Genomic DNA, 21,028 nt, shown 5'->3' with positions numbered 1-21,028 from the left:
ATCCATCAATGTAATCCACTATATAAACAAACTCAAAGATAACAACCACATGATTGTCTCATTAGATGCTGAGAAAGCATTTAACAAAATTCAACACCCCTTTGTGATAAAAGTCCTGGAAAGATCAGGAATCCAAGGCCCATACCTAAACATAGTAAAAGCCATATACAGCAAACCAGTAGTTAATATTAAACTAAATGGAGAGAAACTTGAAGCAATTCCACTAAAAATCAGGGACTAGACTAGGCTGTCCACTCTCGCCCTACTTATTCAATATAGTTCTTGAAGTTCTAGCCAGAGCAATCAGACAACAAAAGGAGATCAAAGGGACACAGATTGGAAAGGAAGAAGTCAAAATATCAGTATTTGCAGATGATATGATAGTATACTTACGTGACCTCAAAAGTTCCACCAGAGAACTACTAAGCCTAATAAACAACTTCAGCAAAGTGGCTGTGTATAAAATTATCTAAAACAAATCAATAGCCTGCCTCTACTCAAAGGATAAACAGGCTGAAAAAGAAATTAGGGAAATGACACCCTTCACAATAATCACAAATAACATAAAATACCTCGGTATGACTTTAACCAAACAAGTGAAAGATCTGTATAACAAGAACTTCAAGTATCTAAAGAAAGAAATTGAAGAATACATCAGAAGATGGAAATATCTCCCATGCTCATGAATTGGCAGGATTAATACTGTAAAAATGGGCCATTTTGCCAAAAGCAACCTACAGATTCATTGAAATCCCTATCAAAATTCCAACTCAATTGTTCATAGACTTAAAAAGAACAATTTGCAAATTCATTTGGAATAACAAAAAAAAAGCATAGCGAAAACTATCCTCAACAATAAAAGAACTTCTGGGGAAATCACCACCCTGACCTCAATCTATATTACAGAGAAATAGTGATAAAAAATGTATGGTATTGGTACAGAGACAGGCAGGTAGATCAATGGAATAAAATTGTAGACCCAGAAATGAACCCACACACCTCTGATCATTTTATCTTTGACAAAGGAGCTAAAACCATCCAATGGGGAAGAGTTAGCATTTTCAACAAATGGTGCAGGTTCAACTGGAGATCAGCATGTAAAGAATGCAAGTCTACCCATCACCCTGTACAAAGCTTAAGTCCAAGTGGATCAAGGACCTCCACATCAAACCAGATACACTCAAACTAATAGAAGAAAAAGTCGGGAAGAGTCTCAAACACACGGACACTAGGGAAAGTTTCCTGAACAAAACACCAATGGCTTATGCTCTAAGATCAAGAATCAACAAATGGGACCTCATAATACTGCAAAGCTTCTATAAGGCAAAGGACACTGTCATTAGGATAAAACAGCAACCAACAGATTGGGAAAAGATCTTTACCAATCCTACATCTGAGAGACAGCTAATATCCAATATATACAAAGAACTCAAGAAGTTAGACTCCAGAGAATCAAATAACCCTATTAAAAATGGGGTACAGAGCTAAACAAAGAATTCACAGCTGAGGAATACTGAATGGCTGAGGAGTACCTAAAGAAATGTTCAACATCCTTAGTAATCAGGGAAAAGCAAATCAAAACAACCCTGAGATTTCACCTCGTACCTATCAGAATGGCTATAATCAAAAACTCAGGTGACAACCAATGTTGATGAGCATTTGAAGAAAGAGGAACACTCCTCCATTGTTGATGGGATTGCAAACTGGTACAACCACTCTGTAAATCACTCTGGCATTTCCTCAGAATATTAGACATGGTACTACCTGAGGACCCAGCTATATCTCTCCTGGGCATATTTCCAAAACGTGCTCCAACATGTAACAAGAACACATGTTCCACTATGTTCATAGCAGCCTTATTTACAATAGCCAGAAAGTGGAAAGAATCCAGATGTCCTTCAACAAAGGAATGGAACAAAAACTGTGGTACATCTACATAATGGAGTACTACTTAACCATTAAAAACAATGACTTTGTGAAAGTCATAGACAATGGATGGAACTAGAAAATATCATCCTGATGGACGTAACCCAATCAAAAAAAAAAAAGCACAAGTTGTATGCACTCACTGATAAGTGGATATTAGCCACAAATCTCAAATTACCCAAGATAAAATTCACAGATCACATGAAGCTCAAAAAGAAGGATGGCCAAAGTGTAGATGCTTCAATCCTTCTTAAAAGTAGGAACAAAAATATTCATAGGAGATATGGAAACAAAGTTTGGAGCAGAGACTGAAAGAAAGACCATTCAGAGCCTGCCCCACCTGGGGATCCAACCCATATACATACAGCCACCAAACCCAGAAAATATTGCTGATGCCAAGAAGTGCATGCTGAGAGGAGCCTGATATAGCTGTCTCCTGAGAGGCTCACCCAGAACGTGACAAATACAGAGGCGAATGATAACAGCAAACTATCGAACTGAGAATGGAGACCCATTGGAGGAGTTAGAAAAAGTTTGGAAGGAACTGAAGGGCTTGCAACCCCATAAGGACAACAATAATAACCAACCAGAGCTCCCAGGAACTAAATCACCACCCAAAGTTTAGACATGGACAGACCCATGACTCCTGCTGCATATTTAGCAGAGGATGGCCTTGTTGGGCACCAATGGGAGGAGAAGCCCTTGGTCTTGCCAAGGCTGGACAACCCCACCCCCCTGTAGAGGAATGTCAGGGCAGGGAGGCAGGAAGTGGTGGGTGGATGGGTTGGGGAACACTCTTATAGAAGAATGGGTGGGGGGATGGACTAGGGGGTTTATGGACAGGAAACTGGGAAAGGGGATAACATTTGAAATGTAAATAAAATTGTCCAATTAAAAAAAAGAAGAAAGTATTCAACTTTATTTGATTTAAAAGCTATCAATAGTTATGGGACCTTGGGTATTTTAGAGAAGCCTTGGGTATTTTAGGGAGACTATATACACAATACTTTGAAAGCCTAAAGGGCCTGGATGTTTCTGAGGAAACCACACAATTGAGTCAAAATGTGTGGGGTGGGGGATTGGTGAGGAAAGAAAGCAAACTAATACTGAGCTAGAAGCTTCATTCCTACTGGCTAACATTAAAGTACTAGCAGATCCCACACTCACACTGCTGACAGAGTTAAGCAAGTCATAGTCTTAAACACCTATGAACATTTTCATCTACAGTATGACTAACCTGGCAAGATTTGCCACTGGTACAACCATGGCTATGATGATTGGGATGGGAAATGCACCCCATAGGTTCATGTATCTGAACATTTTTTCAGTTGATGGCTCTGTTTTGGAAGGTTATGGAATTTTCTGGAGAAAGTACCTCATGGGGGCAGCATTTACACTTCATAGTGGGATATGGGTGCACAGGTACCACAAGGTGTGTGTGTGTGTGTGTGTGTGTGTGTGTGTGTGTGTGTGTGCCCATGTGCTATAGCATGGGAGGTTGGAGAACAATTTACTGCATTCCATTTTTTTTTCTTTCCATCCTGTGAATACTGAGTATTGAACCAATGTCATCCGGCTTGGCACCTTTATTTGATGACCCATTTTACAGGTCCCAGAGAGGCTTCTTTCTGATAGATTGTGTTAAGGCAGGAACCCACAACTGACAATATGCAGAGAATAAGAGACTGTAGATTTCTAAGATCTAAGTGGGATCTACAGCACACTCCTTCCCCGGTGACCCAGGGATCATAACGCCAATGAGGGAGGACAGACTGTAAGAGCCAGAGGTAGTTGACATGAGCAGTAAAACAGGATTGGCTGTGAATGCATACCCAAGACTTACAGCAGATAAGGCCAGACAAAATCCCAGCATGGATGCAGGGGGCTCAGGGAGGGGTGGCTCATGAAGTACCACTGACATTTGAGGAGCTATTGAAAATTTACGGCTACTAGGGGAGAGAGTGTCAGGTTTCTTCAAGATGTAGAAGGTCCTGAGAGGCTACACATGCCCTAGTGAATGATCGTACAACCATGTACATACAGACAGTGCTAAGTGGGATCAGTGGGTAAGAGTGTCGTGCTTTCATGAAACTCAAGATGGATGATCAAAACGTGAATGCTTCACTCCTTCTTTAAAAGGGGAACAAGAATACCCTTGGCAGGGAATAGAGAGGCAAAGATTAAAACAGAGACAGAAGGAACACTCATTCAGAGCCTGCCCCACATGTGGCCCATACATATACAGCCACCCAATTAGACAAGGTGGATGAAGCAAAGAAGTGCAGGCCGACAGGAGCTGGATGTAGATCGCTCCTGAGAGACACAGCCAGAATACAGCAAATACAGAGGCGAATGCCAGCAGCAAACCACTGAACTGAGAATAGGACCCCCGTTGAAGGAATCAGAGAAAGGACTGGAAGAGCTTGAAGGGGCTCGAGACCCCATATGTACAACAATGCCAAGCAACCAGAGCTTCCAGGGACTAAGCCACTACCCAAAGACTATACATGGACTGACCCTGGACTCTGACCTCATAGGTAGCAATGAATATCCTAGTAAGAGCACCAGTGGAAGGGGAAGCCCTGGGTCCTGCCAAGACTGAACCCCGAGTGAACGTAATTGTTGGGGGGAGGGCGGCAATGGGGGGAGGATGGGGAGGGGAACACCCATAAAGAAAGGGAGGGGGAGGGATTAGGGGGGATGTTTGCCCAGAAACCGGGAAAGGGAATAACATTCGAAATGTAAATAAGAAATACTCAAGTTAATAAAAAAAAAAGTGTCGTGTTTTATAAAAGGAAAGAAAGAAAGAAAGAAGGAAGGAAGGAAAGAAAGAAAGAAAGAAAGAAAGAAAGAAAGAAAGAAAGAAAGAAAGAAAGAAAAGCCAGGATATGTTTGGTAGAGGCACAGTATGGAATGGGCCGGTTCTGAGGCATCCCATCCCTTCCCCCCGGAGGGACCAGCCATACAATAGATATAGTATGGAATAGAGTTATTTATGGTATGGGAAGGTGCTGGGGGCAGCATACCATGACATGGATGGTGCCTGGGACCCTGAGAAGCAGGAGAAACATTGCTCCAGGGGACCTGCCATCAGAAATAATGAACTTCCCACAGCAGTCCGTTTGTTGACATCTCAGAAGCCCTCAAGCATTTGTAAAACAGTTGTTCCCATTTCTCCTAACCTCAGCCCTAGACAACGGCTGTATGGATTTCATTTGTGCGTGACTGCTCTCCAGTTGGCTTTGGTGTGCATAATTATTCTATTATACCTGACTTTGCTATTTCTTTCTTCCTCTGCTCTGGTGAATTCTGTGAAACTACATGTTTCTAGATGTAATGGTTCTTTTTTTTTAAAGAGAATTAAATCGTTTATTGAGTACGCACGATAATGGATGATACACAAGCTTCATTCCCATCTGTTATTTTATCTGATACCATTACTCAATTTTGATATTGCATAGGGTGTGCCAACAACCATTTTATAACCAAATCGTGATCTTGCTTGGATGACCCTTTCGGTAGTGAAACTCATTAAGTTACAACAGTAACTGGCAGTTTAGCAACACCAAGGTTTTTGAAGACAATGGCTTCCCCACCCAAGCAACCATAAATAAATTCCAAATGGAATTTGGCACCACCCTGAAGGAATTCTAACTTCACACTGTTGGGGAAGTTTACCAAGATGGTTCAGAGTAGACTAACTTTACGCAGCACATTTAAAGAAAAGACACATTTATTCAGCGTCATGATCAGACTTTTACATTTAGCAATCAACAGCATGGGTGAAAAGGTCTACAGTAAAACCCTTTGTTGGAATGCTTTACACTTTCTGCAGAACAGAACTAAAATAACCTGTTATACAATTAGTCACAGATACAGTCCTGGAGCTTTTGCCCACACACATGAGTATTGTCTAAAACATGTCTTCTTTGTAGCAGCTAGGCCCTGCCAACCACTGTGCTTGGCTGAGTTTACAAATCTGTTGTAACCTGTTGCTTCCCTGTCACTTCTCTGGCTCTCCTCTCCTGCTAAGCTTTGTTTCCTGGCTGTAATTAGAACCTCCTGTCACTGCCATAGCTACTGCTGCTGCTGGAACCTCCGTAGCCACCTTGGTTTTGTGGTTTAGCAAAGTACTGGTCTCCACCACCATAAGGGCCAGAGCTCCTGCCTCCAAAGTTTCCTCCTTTCATTGGTCCAAAATTTGATGACTGGTTGTTGTAATTGCCAAAGTCATTGTAGCTTCCACCAGCTCCAAAATTGCTTCTATCACTGCCAAATCCATTACAGCCATCCCCACTGCCACCATATCCACCACCACCACGGCTGCCACCAGAGCCACCACGACCACTGAAGTTCCCTCCTCAACCAAAATTGTCATTGCCACCAAAACCACCTCCATGACCACCACCAAAGTTTCTGGAACCACTTCGACCTCTCTGGCTGAACGAAGCACTAGCCATCTCTTGTTTCGACAGAGCCTTTCTTACTTCACAGTTGTGGCCATTTACAGTATGGTATTTCTGAATAACAATCTTATCCACAGAGTCATGATCATCAAAGGTGACAAAAGCAAATCCCCCCTTTTTTCCACTGCCTCTGTCAGTCATAATTTCAACCACTTCAATTTTCCCATACTGCTCAGAATAATCTCGTAGGTGATGTTCTTCAGTGTCTTCTTTAATACCACCAACAAAGATCTTCTTCACAGTTAAGTGGGCACCTGGTGTCTGAGAATCTTCTCTTGACACAGCTCTCAGGTTCCACAACTCTTCCATCCACCTTGTGTGGTCCTTCCTATCCACTTCCTCCACAGGGGCGTATGTGACAAACCCAAAGCCTCTGGATCTTTTGGTGTTTGGATCTCTCATCACCACACAGTCCGTGAGTGTTCCCCATTGCTCAAAATGGCTCCTCAGACTCTCGTCGGTTGTTTCGAAGTTCAGCCCTCCAGTGAAGAGCTTCCGCAGCTGTTCCGGCTCCTTGAGGGACTCTGACTTAGACATGACGGCAGGGTGACTAGAGCGTTCAGCGATGCTTCCTCGGCAGCGTCAAAGAGCAGAAAGGAATAAGATAACGAACGTGTCCGATATAATGATTCTTAAACAATCAAAAATCGAGGCATAGAGGCACAGCACAGCCTTAATGGCCCAGGTGCATACTGTGTGCTCTCGTTTTTGATACAATGTAATAACTGCACAATGGTAGTTTTGGATTAATGTTTAACTTGTAAAGAAAGTTTGAAGAAATTATGCTTAGAATTAAAATAAGAAAGTGAAGCAGAACCAATATTGGGACTCCGAGTTAAGTTATGAAATAAGTTTTGCACCACATTTAAGAGTGGTTCCTGGTCTCCTTTGGATATATATGGATATGCAAGTAAAGATTAGATTCCTGAAAGTAGATATATACTGCATAAATTTTTATACAGTAAAACTAAGTCAAAACACTGGGACTCTTAGGATAGTCATTGTGTGCAACGCGCAGAATCAGAAGCTAGCAGAACTGCTGAGTTAAGGGTTAACCTGATTCTCTCTAACCATTACATGGCAGCTTTGCCCATGTCATTTATTATTAGAGCTTCACAGGAAACCACATGTAGCTGACCTTGGAGCTCTGAGCTCTGAAGTATAATAGGTCAGAAGTTAAAGTTTAAATAATGATGTTTGCAATTATTATTTTGGCCACAGGCCTGGGAGTAGAGGACTCTTGAAATTTTGGGGAACAACTGTAATGCTTAATTCTTTGTGAGATGTGGTTATTCTTTTGAACTTGACACATTTGGTAATGATTATACTATGTCTTTCTTTCTACCTGCTTTTTGGAATAACAATAAAAGACTAGAGCAAGTCAAAGTTGAAGAGAGGGTGTATGTGTAAGTGATAGGAGAATGCACAGAGGTGTGTGTGAGGTGTGTAGAGGTGTGTGTGAGGTGTGTAGAGGTGTGTGTGAGATGTGTGTAGAGGTGTGTGTGAGGTGTGTCTAGAGGTATGTGTAAGGTGTATGTGTGGTGTGTGAGGTGTGTGAAGTATGTATGTGAGGTGTGTGTGAGATGTGTGTAGAGGTGTGTGTGAGGTGTGTGTAGCTAAAATCTTCTTGAATCATGTAAAAATGAAACCAATACTTGTCAAAATATCTGGGATATAAAATATGAGGAAAGTTTATAGTGATGATTGTCACAGTGAAATCAGAAAGGTCTCAAGTAAATAATATAAGCATGTTCCTTAAAGTCCTTGAAAATCAAGTGCAAGCAAAAAACCTAGGTTGGGGATTTAGCTCAGTGGGGTTGGGGATTTAGCTCAGTGGTAGAGCGCTTGCCTAGCAAGCGCAAGGCCCTGGGTTCGGTCCCCAGCTCCGAAAAAAAGAAAAAAAAAAAGAAAAAAAAAACCTAAAGTGGTAGAGAGCAGAAAAAAAATTACAAAGATTAGGGCAGAAATTAATGATACATAGACAAATGAATTCTCTGACAATGTAAGCAATTTTAATAAGCTCTATCCACACTAACCAACACAAAGAGAAAATGCACAGATTAATACAATTAGGGATAAAAATAGAAGGTTACTACAGAGCCTAATAAAACACAGAGAATCATCAGCGAGTCCTTTGAAAACATATTCTGAGACTCCAGAAAATGTATAAATTTCTGGAAAGATATAATCCACCAAAATCAAATCCAAAATATATAAACACTTTTAACAGATCCATAACAATTAGTCAGAATCAAAAAATTAATAATAATAATAAAAGGATAAAAGCTCAAGACTAGGTGAACCGATTGCTGAATTCTCCAAATCTTTAGACAGGTGCTAACCCAGTCCTCCTAAGCTGTTACAGAACAAAGAAAGGAGAGGAGCACAGCCCACCACATTCTACAATGTCAACATTGCCATGGCATCTAAGAGCAAGAAAAGAAAATGATAGACCGGCTGATGCTTAAAATTCTCCCAAAGAAAATTCAAGAGCACATTAAGTAGGTCATGCTCTGTGACCAGGTTTCTTCTCCCCCCCACCTTCCCAGGAATACAAAAAATACTGATTTGTGAATCATTAAATGTAAATAAATGCATAAATAGACCTAAGATCAAAAATCACATGACCATCTCAGGAGATGAAAACAGTACCTCGACAAACATCAGTATTCCCTCATAGTAAATGTCTTGAGGAACCTGACAACAGGAGAAACATGTCTCAACACCATGAAGGTTGTATCCAACCAACCTATTGCAAACACTATACTATGAGAGAAAGCCCAGAGCATTTCCTCTTAAACCTGAAATAAGACACAGATTACTATTCTATTTGTTCAATATAAGGCTCAAAGCCTTAGTGAGAGCGGTGAACTGTCAAACTTGTTTTTAAAGACAGGCTCTTGGTAGGAACTTGGCTTGAAACTCATGGTTTACCTGTTTTGTTCTACCAAGTAACCACAGGCATATGTCACCACTATTGGCTTTACTCAGCAATTTTTACACAGTTGTCATATATATATATATATATATATATATATATATATATATATATATATATGCCTTAGTTTGGGTTTCTATTGCTTTGACCACAGCAATTCCTATAATGGAAAACATTTAATTAGTGCTAGCTTACAGGTTTGGAGGTTTAGTCCATTATCATCATGGCAGGAAGCATGGCAGCATGCAAGCAGACGTGGTGATGGAGGAGTCAAGAGTTCTCCATATGGATTGGCAGGCAGCAAGAAGAGAGAGAGCCAATGAGCCTAGCTTGAGTTTCTGAAACCTCAAAGCCCATGCCCAGTGACACATCTTTTCAAATAAGCACATCTACTCCAACAAGGACACATATAATTCTTTCGAATTCTTCAATTCTTTCAAATAAGGCTATACTCTATGAGCCTGTGGGGCATTTTCAATTCAAACTTCCACAATACTTAACTGATTTTTGGTCTGAAAATAAGTGCAATTAAGTAAAACTGTTGTGGTCTATAAAATAAAAAATAATCCTACTATGCTGTTAGTAGTTTCATCCTGCAATCTGAAATCTGCATGAACAAATTTTGTCAGTTGTAGCACAGGTCACTGACAGAGGATTTTTAAGATTCCCATGGCATTCCTTGAGATAGTTTGGAATTTCCTGTACCTCTTTCTCAAAGATGCTCATAGAATTTCACAGAAGTCATGCTTATATTTCCTCAAAAGCATTACATGACAGAGAAGTATGTTCATAAAACAAATGTGGGAAGGATATTGGGATTTGAAATTCATCAATCATGAATGATCTGAAAGAAATTGACCCCATAGATGCATATATTTGAATATTTGGTCCCCAGTTGGTGGAACTCTTTAGGAGGGATTAGGACATGTGATCTTATTGGAGGAGGTGTGTCTAGTGGTGGCCTTTGAGGTGTCAAAACACCTTATGATTCACCATGCGCTCTCTCGCTCTCCCCCTCCCCCTCCCCCACCCCCCCCTCTGCCTTATCCTTCTCCCTCCCCAGTCTGGTTGTAAATCCAGATGTGAGTTCTCAGCTGCCCCTTCACTCTTCCATCATGAACACTGACACTCTGAAAACACAATCCAGATTAAATGCTCGTTTGTAATTTGTTGTGGTATTTTATCGTAGCAATAGAAAAGTAAATAAGATAGGCATGCATACAGTCAATGTTTAATTACAGACATAAGTTTTCATTAGATGCCAGGTTCTGAAGCACCTTCTGGGAAACATATAGACAGATGTATCTTTTAGAGAGTACTTTGCAATGGCCCCAGGGATGGGGCAGAGAAGAACATATGACACAGAGAAAAGCAATCCTTAGAATGAATTATGATGAGATTCAAATCATATCACTTCAAAATATGATTAAAAGGAGATCAGACTACGCCACAAGAAAACAGGCCACTTTGGTACAATAATTATTTTGATCTGAAAGATACTGAGAACTGGTCAAAGCAGGGAAATTTCTTTAATTTCCCTTAAATTCCATAGTCGTTTGAGTGAGAACATTCCCCCTAATCTCAGACATTTGAACATGTGGCCCCCAGTTGGTGGTGCTGTTTTCGGGGCTTTACACTTATTTGAGGAAGCATGACTCTGGAGGCTTGCTTTGGGGGTTTAAAGACAGTACCACTTCCAATTTGCTCTCTCTGTTTTGTGCTTATAGTTGAGATGGGAAACATACCTGTCAGCTTTCTCCTCTGCTGCCATGCCATCCCCACTATTATGGATTCTAGTCCCTGTGGAACTAGTAAATTCTTTCTTCTATAAATTGTCTTGGTCATGGTGTTTTATCACAGCAGCAGAAAAGTTGTGTGGAAGAAATACACACACACACACACACACACACACACACACACACACACACACACACACACACCCATTGAGCTCACACCTTTAGACCCTGGAAAGATTTTCATCTGCACAAGATGTTTAGTCACCATACATTCCCCTCCTGTTGATTCCATCTCACTCTTCAGATATAATACATATTCCTTTTGTGAGGCTCGAAGTGAGTCTTTTTTTTTTGTTTGTTTGTTTTTTTTTTTTATTAACTTGAGTATTTCTTATATACATTTCAAGTGTTATTCCCTTTCCCGGTTTCCGGGCAAATCCCCCTCCGCCCTCCCCTTCCTTATGGGTGTTCCCTTCCCAACCCTCCCCCCATTGCCGCCCTCCCCCCATAGTCTAGTTCACTGGGGGTTCAGTCTTAGCAGGACCCAGGGCTTCCCCTTCCACTGGTGCTCTTACTAGGATATTCATTGCTACCTATGGGGTCAGAGTCCAGGGTCAGTCCATATATAGTCTTTAGGTAGTGGCTTAGTCCCTGGAAACTCTGGTTGCTTGACATTGTTGTACTTTTGGGGTCTCGAGCCCCTTCAAGCTCTTCCAGTTCTTTCTCTGATTCCTTCAACGGGGGACCTATTCTCAGCTCAGTGGTTTGCTGCTGGCATTCGCCTCTGTATTTGCTGTATTCTGGCTGTGTCTCTCAGGAGCGATCTACATCCGGCTCCTGTCGGTCTGCACTTCTTTGCTTCATCCATCTTGTCCAATTGGGTGGCTGTATATGTATGGGCCACCTGTGGGGCAGGCTCTGAATGGGTGTTCCTTCAGTCTCTGTTTTAATCTTTGCCTCTCCCTTCCCAGCCAAGGGTATTCTTTTTCCTCATTTAAAGAAGGAGTGAAGCATTCACATTTTGATCATCCGTCTTGAGTTACGTTTGTTCTAGGGATCTAGGGTAATTCAAGCATTTGGGCTAATAGCCACTTATCAATGAGTGCATACCATGTATGTCTTTCTGTGATTGGGTTAGCTCACTCAGGATGATATTTTCCAGTTCCAACCATTTGCCTACGAATTTCATAGACTCGTTGTTTTTGATAGCTGAGTAATATTCCATTGTGTAGATGTACCACATTTTCTGTATCCATTCCTCTGTTGAAGGGCATCTGGGTTCTTTCCATTTTCTGGCTATTATAAATAAGGCTGCGATGAACATAGTGGAGCACGTGTCTCTTTTATATGTTGAGGCATCTTTTGGGTATATGCCCAAGAGAGGTATAGCTGGATCCTCAGGCAGTTCAATGTCCAATTTTCTGAGGAACCTCCAGACTGATTTCCAGAATGGTTTTACCAGTCTGCAATCCCACCAACAATGGAGGAGTGTTCCTCTTTCTCCACATCCTCGCCAGCATCTGCTGTCACCTGAGTTTTTGATCTTAGCCATTCTCACTGGTGTGAGGTGAAATCTCAGGGTTGTTTTGATTTGCATTTCCCTTATGACTAAAGATGTTGAACATTTCTTTAGGTGTTTCTCAGCCATTCGGCATTCCTCAGCTGTGAATTCTTTGTTTAGCTCTGAACCCCATTTTTTAATAGGGTTATTTGTTTCCCTGCGGTCTAACTTCTTGAGTTCTTTGTATATTTTGTATATAAGGCCTCTATCTGTTGTAGGATTGGTAAAGATCTTTTCCCAATCTGTTGGTTGCCGTTTTGTCCTAACCACCGTGTCCTTTGCCTTACAGAAGCTTTGCAGTTTTATGAGATCCCATTTGTCGATTCTTGATCTTAGAGCATAAGCCATTGGTGTTTTGTTCAGGAAATTTTTTCCAGTGCCCATGTGTTCCAGATGCTTCCCTAGTTTTTCTTCTATTAGTTTGAGTGTGTCTGGTTTGATGTGGAGGTCCTTGATCCACTTGGACTTAAGCTTTGTACAGGGTGATAAGGATGGATCGATCTGCATTCTTCTACATGTTGCCCTCCAGTTGAACCAGCACCATTTGCTGAAAATGCTATCTTTTTTCCATTGGATGGTTTTGGCTCCTTTGTCAAAAATCAAGTGACCATAGGTGTGTGGGTTCATTTCTGGGTCTTCAATTCTATTCCATTGGTCTATCTGTCTGTCTCTGTACCAATACCATGCAGTTTTTATCACTATTGCTCTGTAATACTGCTTGAGTTCAGGGATAGTGATTCCCCCTGAAGTCCTTTTATTGTTGAGGATAGCTTTAGCTATCCTGGGTTTTTTGTTATTCCAGATGAATTTGCAAATTGTTCTGTCTAACTCTTTGAAGAATTGGATTGGAATTTTGATGGGGATTGCATTGAATCTGTAGATTGCTTTTGGTAAAATGGCCATTTTTACTATATTAATCCTGCCAATCCATGAGCATGGGAGATCTTTCCATCTTCTGAGGTCTTCTTCAATTTCTTTCCTCAGTGTCTTGAAGTTCTTATTGTACAGATCTTTTACTTGCTTGGTTAAAGTCACACCGAGGTACTTTATATTATTTGGGTCTATTATGAAGGGTGTCGTTTCCCTAATTTCTTTCTCGGCTTGTTTCTCTTTTGTATAGAGGAAGGCAACTGATTTATTTGAGTTAATTTTATACCCAGCCACTTTGCTGAAGTTGTTTATCAGCTTTAGTAGTTCTCTGGTGGAACTTTTGGGATCACTTAAATATACTATCATGTCATCTGCAAATAGTGATATTTTGACTTCTTCTTTTCCGATCTGTATCCCCTTGATCTCCCTTTGTTGTCTGATTGCTCTGGCTAGAACTTCAAGAACTATATTGAATAAGTAGGGAGAGAGTGGGCAGCCTTGTCTAGTCCCTGATTTTAGTGGGATTGCTTCGAGTTTCTCTCCATTTAGTTTAATGTTAGCAACTGGTTTGCTGTATATGGCTTTTACTATGTTTAGGTATGGGCCTTGAATTCCTATTCTTTCCAGGACTTTTATCATGAAGGGGTGTTGAATTTTGTCAAATGCTTTCTCAGCATCTAATGAAATGATCATGTGGTTTTGTTCTTTCAGTTTGTTTATATGATGGATCACGTTGATGGTTTTCCGTATATTAAACCATCCCTGCATGCCTGGGATGAAGCCTACTTGATCATGGTGGATGATTGTTTTGATGTGCTCTTGAATTCGGTTTGCCAGAATTTTATTGAGTATTTTTGCGTCGATATTCATAAGGGAAATTGGTCTGAAGTTCTCTTTCTTTGTTGTGTCTTTGTGTGGTTTAGGTATAAGAGTAATTGTGGCTTCGTAGAAGGAATTCGGTAGTGCTCCATCTGTTTCAATTTTGTGGAATAGTTTGGATAATATTGGTATGAGGTCTTCTATGAAGGTTTGATAGAATTCTGCACTAAACCCGTCTGGACCTGGGCTCTTTTTGGTTGGAAGACCTTTAATGACTGCTTCTATTTCCTTAGGAGTTATGGGGTTGTTTAACTGGTTTATCTGTTCCTGATTTAACTTCGATACCTGGTATCTGTCTAGGAAATTGTCCATTTCCTGAAGATTTTCAAATTTTGTTGAATATAGGTTTTTATAGTAAGATCTGATGATTTTTTGAATTTCCTCTGAATCTGTAGTTATGTCTCCCTTTTCATTTCTGATTTTGTTAATTTGGACGCACTCTCTGTGTCCTCTCGTTAGTCTGGCTAAGGGTTTATCTATCTTTTTGATTTTCTCAAAAAACCAACTTTTGGTTCTGTTGATTCTTTCTATGGTCCTTTTTGTTTCTACTTGGTTGATTTCAGCTCTGAGTTTGATTATTTCCTGCCTTCTACTCCTCCTGGGTGTATTTGCTTCTTTTTGTTCTAGAGCTTTTAGGTGTGCTGTCAAGCTGCTGACATATGCTCTTTCCTGTTTCTTTCTGCAGGCACTCAGCGCTATGAGTTTTCCTCTTAGCACAGCTTTCATTGTGTCCCATAAGTTTGGGTATGTTGTATCTTCATTTTCATTAAATTCTAAAAAGTTTTTAATTTCTTTCTTTATTTCTTCCTTGACCAGGTTATCATTGAGTAGAGCATTGTTCAATTTCCACGTATATGTGGGCATTCTTCCCTTATTGTTATTGAAGACCAGTTTTAGGCCGTGGTGGTCCGATAGCATGCATGGGATTATCTCTATCTTTCTGTACCTGTTGAGGCCCGTTTTTTGACCAATTATATGGTCAATTTTGGAGAAAGTACCATGAGGAGCTGAGAAGAAGGTATATCCTTTTGCTTTAGGATAGAATGTTCTATAAATATCCGTTAAGTCCATTTGGCTCATGACTTCTCTTAGTCTGTCGACATCACTGTTTAATTTCTGTTTCCATGATCTGTCCATTGATGAGAGTGGGGTGTTGAAGTCTCCCACTATTATTGTGTGAGGTGCAATGTGTGTTTTGAGCTTTAGTAAGGTTTCTTTTACGTATGTAGGTGCCCTTGTATTTGGGGCATAGATATTTAGGATTGAGAGTTCATCTTGGTGGATTTTTCCTTTGATGAATATGAAGTGTCCTTCCTTATCTTTTTTGATGACTTTTAGTTGGAAATTGATTTTATTTGATATTAGAATGGCTACTCCAGCTTGCTTCTTCTGACCATTTGCTTGGAAAGTTGTTTTCCAGCCTTTCACTCTGAGGTTCTGTCTGTCTTTGTCTCTGAGGTGTGTTTCCTGTAGGCAGCAGAATGCAGGGTCCTCATTGCGTATCCAGTTTGTTAATCTATGTCTTTTTATTGGGGAGTTGAGGCCATTGATATTGAGAGATATTAAGGAATAGTGATTATTGCTTCCCGTTATATTCATATTTGGATGTGAGGTTATGTTTGTGTGCTTTCATTCTCTTTGTTTTGTTGCCAAGACGATTAGTTTCTTGCTTCTTCTATGGTATAGCTTGCCTCCTTATGTTGGGCTTTACCATTTATTATCCTTTGTAGTGCTGGATTTGTAGAAAGATATTGTGTAAATTTGGTTTTGTCATGGAATATCTTGGTTTCTCCATCAATGTTAATTGAGAGTTTTGCTGGATACAGTAACCTGGGCTGGCATTTGTGTTCTCTTAGGGTCTGTATGACATCAGTCCAGGATCTTCTGGCCTTCATAGTTTCTGGCGAGAAGTCTGGTGTGATTCTGATAGGTCTCCCTTTATATGTTACTTGACCTTTTTCCCTTACTGCTTTTAATATTCTTTCTTTATTTTGTGCGTTTGGTGTTTTGACAATTATGTGACGGGAGGTGTTTCTTTTCTGGTCCAATCTATTTGGAGTTCTGTAGGCTTCTTGTATGTCCATGGGTATCTCTTTTTTTAGGTTAGGGAAGTTTTCTTCTATGATTTTGTTGAAGATATTTACTGGTCCTTTGAGCTGGGAGTCTTCACTCTCTTCTATACCTATTATCCTTAGGTTTGATCTTCTCATTGAGTCCTGGATTTCCTGTATGTTTTGGACCAGTAGCTTTTTCCGCTTTACATTATCTTTGACAGTTGGGTCAATGATTTCTATGGAATCTTCTGCTCCTGAGATTCTCTCTTCCATCTCTTGAATTCTGTTGGTGAGGCTTGTATCTACAGCTCCTTGTCTCTTCTTTTGGTTTTCTATATCCAGGGTTGTTTCCATGTGTTCTTTCTTGATTGCTTCTATTTCCATTTTTAATTCCTTCAACTGTTTGATTGTGTTTTCCTGGAATTCTTTCAGGGATTTTTGCGATTCCTCTCTGTAGGCTTTTACTTGTTTATTAATGTTTTCCTGTGCTTCCCTAAGTGTGTTCATGTCTTTCTTGAAGTCCTCCAGCATCATGATCAAATATGATTTTGTAACTAGATCTTGCTTTTCTGGTGTGTTTGGATATTCCATGTTTGTTTTGGTGGGAGAATTGGGCTCCGATGATGGCATGTAGTCTTGGTTTCTGTTGCTTGGGTTCCTGCGCTTGCCTCTCGCCATCAGATTATCTCTAGTGTTACTTTGTTCTGCTATTTCTGACAGTGGCTAGACTGTCCTATAAGCCTGTGTGACAGGAGTGCTGTAGACCTGTTTTCCTCTCTTTCAGTCAGTTATGGGGACAGAGTGTTCTGCTTTCTGGCGTGTAGTTTTTCCTCTCTACAGGTCTTCAGCTGTTCCTGTGGGCCTGTGTCTTGAGTTCACCAGGCAGCTTTCTTGCAGCAGAAAATTTGGTCTTACCTGTGGTCCCGAGGCTCAGGTTCGCTCGTGGGGTGCTGCCCACGGGCTCTCTGCAGCGGCAGCAACCAGGAAGACCTGTGCCGCCCCTTCCGGGAACTTCAGTGCACCAGGGTTCCAGATGGTCTTTGGCTTTTTCCTCTGGCGTCCGAGATGTGTGTGCAGGGAGCAGTCACTTCTGGTTTCCCAGGCTTGTCTGCCTCTCTGAAGGTTTAGCTCTCCCTCCCACGGGATTTGGGTGCAGAGAACTGTTTATCCGGTCTGTTTCTTTCAGGTTCCGGCGGTGTCTCAGGCACAGGGGTCCTGCCGCTCCTGGGCCCTTCCCCACGGGAGCCCAGAGGCCTTATACAGTTTCCTCTTGGGCCAGGGATGTGGGCAGGGGTGAGCAGAGTTGGTGGTCTCTTCCGCTCTGCAGCCTCAGGAGTGCCCACCTGACCAGGCGGTTGGGTCTCTATCTCACCGGGTCTGGGAGCAGAGAGCTGCTGCGGGCCGGGATCCGCGGGTGTGGGACTTCCCGTAAACACAGAACGTGCCCGGTCCTAGAGAAATTCTGCTTTCCTGTGTCCCAAGCTCACCAGGCAGCTTTCTTGCAGCAGAAAATTTGGTCTTACCTGTGGTCCCGAGGCTCAGGTTCGCTCGTGGGGTGCTCCCCACGGGTTCTCTGCAGCGGCAGCAACCAGGAAGTCGAAGTGAGTCTTAACTACCCGGAGACCTCCCCCTCCCCAGTGTGACATGAGAACGGAATTTGATGCAAATGCAAGAGGTTTATTTTCTGGCGTGTCGGGGTCAACCTTCAATCAGCCCCTCGTGGCGAGTGACTGGAAGGTGACCTCGAATGGCTATAACAAGCAGTTTTTATACTTCTTAGGGGTACAGGTTGCATCGGCAAGGTTACAGTTTAAACTTATTGGCTGAGCATATTGACCTTTGAGTCTATTGGCTAGCAAGCATATGACATGCATTGAACTCTCTGGAACCAGAGGATCAGGTGACTATCAGTCAGGACATTCTTTGGATTTTCAAGAGTGTCCCTGCTCCTCCCAAGAACTGTGGGTGGAGAATGGAACTTGGCATAGCCCTGACCCAAGGTGGGAAGCTGGTACTTGGCCTAATCTTGACCTGAGGCAGTGGATGCAAAGCTGGCGAAAGCCCTTAGGGTCCTTCACAGAACTCCATAACCTACCTACCTTCTACCAGGCCAAGTCTCTTAATAACTCTTACATTTCTGTAAGAACTAGGGTCCTTCACTTTCAGTAACTTAGGTGGTATATTTTAGCCTCAATTTCTTGGCCACTTCTTTGAGGCTTTTCATTTGTGAGCAGGGGTCATGGTCCACGGCACTGGTTAATCAGCCAATCACAGCAATCCTCCTGCCTTAGAATCCTTCATCCAGGTACCAGAAACATGCTGCTGCATGATGACCAGCTTGAGTCTCATATTTTGTGGAACTGCTATTTGCACAATTCATAAATTTTTTAACTCAAGAGAATATGTCTTAATATCAATTTGCTTTTAGACCAGCTAATAAAACCTTAAAAAGAAAAATAATTCTTTTTCTTCCACAGCTTTTCATTCTTGACTTCCTTTGTTTGCATATATCAGGCAGAGACAGCCTGGTCAAGCAGCAGCACAAACCTCACAGAATTGGACCAACTATCCCAAGAATCTCTCTTGCATCCCCTATCACACCCCACCTACTCTGAGAGAAGCAGGAGTAAACTATATCAATCCCTTGAAACACAATAAACAAGTGGTACAGCTTCAAGTCTGTCTGCTCACACTCCTAAGGAAAGTACGCTAAAGTGGTAGGAAGGATCTGGCTGATAAGACCAGCAACTGACAGCTCCCTCAAAGACGACTACACCGTGGGCCTCCACCCCAGGATGCTACTGCGCAGGTCAGACGCAGCGCCGGTGAGGCTGCTGGGTGTCGTAGTCCATGGTGTCTAAGGCGGGGTACAGTTTCTGAGTGGGTGGCGGATGAATTCTCTTTCACTGGGGCAAGACTTTGTTTCCTCGTCTGTCTCGTGATTCTGGGGCGGTCTTACTGTGTACTATAGAGCACTAGGATTCTGGGTTATATATGCACTACTTGCTTTTAGTAGCGAATTACATTTGTTTTCTTCCGGGTCCTTGCGGTGTTTCCTGAAGTCAGGGTTAGAGGAAGTCCCGCCCCTATTGCAGGGGCGGGGGTTCCGGACACGGGCCTCTTAGTCCCCGCCCCGTAGTCCCCGCCCCTCACCTCTTCTGGGCGGAGCCTCCTCGGTTTCCCCCCGCACGGGGCGGGGCTCCGGGCTAGTGTGCGGCTTACGGCCGCGCCCCTGGGCTCGTACCCGCGGCTCCTGGGCTTTCGCGCCGAGAGCACGCGGGCCTTCAATGGACCGCGCGGCCGTGGCGCGAGTGGGCGCGGTGGCGAGCGCCAGTGTGTGCGCGGTGGTGGCGGGCGTGGTGCTGGCCCAGTACATATTCACCTTGAAGAGAAAGACGGGCCGCAAGACCAAGATCATCGAAATGGTGAGTGCGGGAGCTGCGGCTCTCACGCGAGCTGCCGAAGTGACGTGGGCCGGCCGCGGCCCTGAGAGGGCAAGCTGCACGCGTGCTGATGCTTGACAGTGTTTCAAAGAGTGGAGAGAATAGAGATGCTCGGAGATAACTACCTCTTGCTGCAAAACCCGTTTCTCCAGAGCTAATCTCCAGTTGGCACCAGCTTCCGAGAGGTGCAGCTAATCGGATTCAGTCTCCTGCCCAGGAGTCGGTTGTGTTTGTTTGTTTGTTTGTTTGTTTGTTTTGTTTTGTTTTTTGTATCATCCTGACTATCTTGGGTTACGTTATGCAAAGAGCATTTTCGATTGTTTTTAGAAATGCCAATCAACTAGTCGGAAATTGGAATAGCTCGATTATTTGAATGTTCTTCCTTGTTTCATGTACCAAGTGTTCTTGAATCAGTCCTCCAAAACTCTTTTGTAAATCCTAGAAATGTTCTTTTAGGAGTTATTTACAGCGTCCTTAAAATTGCTTGTCTCGAGAATTTTCTTTGAGGTTTATTTTAAAGTGACTTCTTGTTCCCTGTTTGGGCGTTTCATTTAGGGTTTTTGTTTTGATGTTACAGTTGTTGGATCCGACTTGAGCATGGTGAGTGTGATTTATTCACTGGAGTACAAGGGAACATCCGGAACTAAAATAGAAAGTTGAGAAGCAGTTACTATTCTAAATAATATTTTAGGTTAATTCATTTATTCCTGGGTTATTATAGCTTATATACCTCTGATTGCAAACATTTTGTGTCAGAAGTTTTGCCTTCCTCTCTGCCTAGAGAACTTACTTACATGGCTTTATTTTGTTCCATACTCAAAATTTATAATTTTCCATCAGTGATTTTTAAAAAAAAGCTGATTTCCCTGTCTTTCTGTAGGTACTTAAACGGTGGGCGGGTTTTTCACAAAATCTTAAGGAAGAGTTTGCTTTCATTGTAAAAAGTAATAAGGGACCACCAAGAACACCACCCTTTTGTTTGTACTGTACAAATCAGTCCTTAGAATGCATTGTTTTATTAGCTGTAATATGTGTCAGGCCCCTAATAGCTTTTCAATTTAATACGTAAAAGAGTTAGATTTTTTTTTTTTACTTTTGTAATTTTAGTTGATTGTTCCTTTAGATGGGCAAAGTATTTGGATGACCTAAATACAT

General features: G+C 42.0%; 1 protein-coding gene and 1 pseudogene across 2 annotated transcripts in view; one reads left to right on the top strand and one right to left on the bottom strand.

The window, feature by feature from the left end:
- Window positions 1-5,694: 5,694 nt before the first annotated feature.
- On the bottom strand, window positions 5,695-8,416 carry Hnrnpa1-ps32 (heterogeneous nuclear ribonucleoprotein A1, pseudogene 32; annotated as a pseudogene).
- An 11,204-nt stretch (window positions 8,417-19,620) lies between these two features.
- Nt5c3a (5'-nucleotidase, cytosolic IIIA) overlaps window positions 19,621-21,028 on the top strand; it is a 43,011-nt gene continuing 41,603 nt past the window's right edge. For both annotated transcript variants that reach the window (NM_001398841.1, NM_001107862.2), the window contains exon 1: window positions 19,621-19,855. In NM_001398841.1, coding sequence (NP_001385770.1) covers window positions 19,718-19,855 — 138 coding nt within the window. In that variant the 5' untranslated portion in view covers window positions 19,621-19,717. The remainder of the gene's footprint in view (window positions 19,856-21,028) is intronic.

This window comes from Rattus norvegicus, chromosome 4 (genome assembly GCF_036323735.1).
Source record: "Rattus norvegicus strain BN/NHsdMcwi chromosome 4, GRCr8, whole genome shotgun sequence".
In the NCBI taxonomy this organism is placed as follows: Eukaryota; Metazoa; Chordata; class Mammalia; order Rodentia; family Muridae; genus Rattus; species Rattus norvegicus.
The sequence above is the reverse complement of the archived record's forward strand: the minus strand, read 5'-3'. Positions and strand labels throughout refer to the sequence as shown.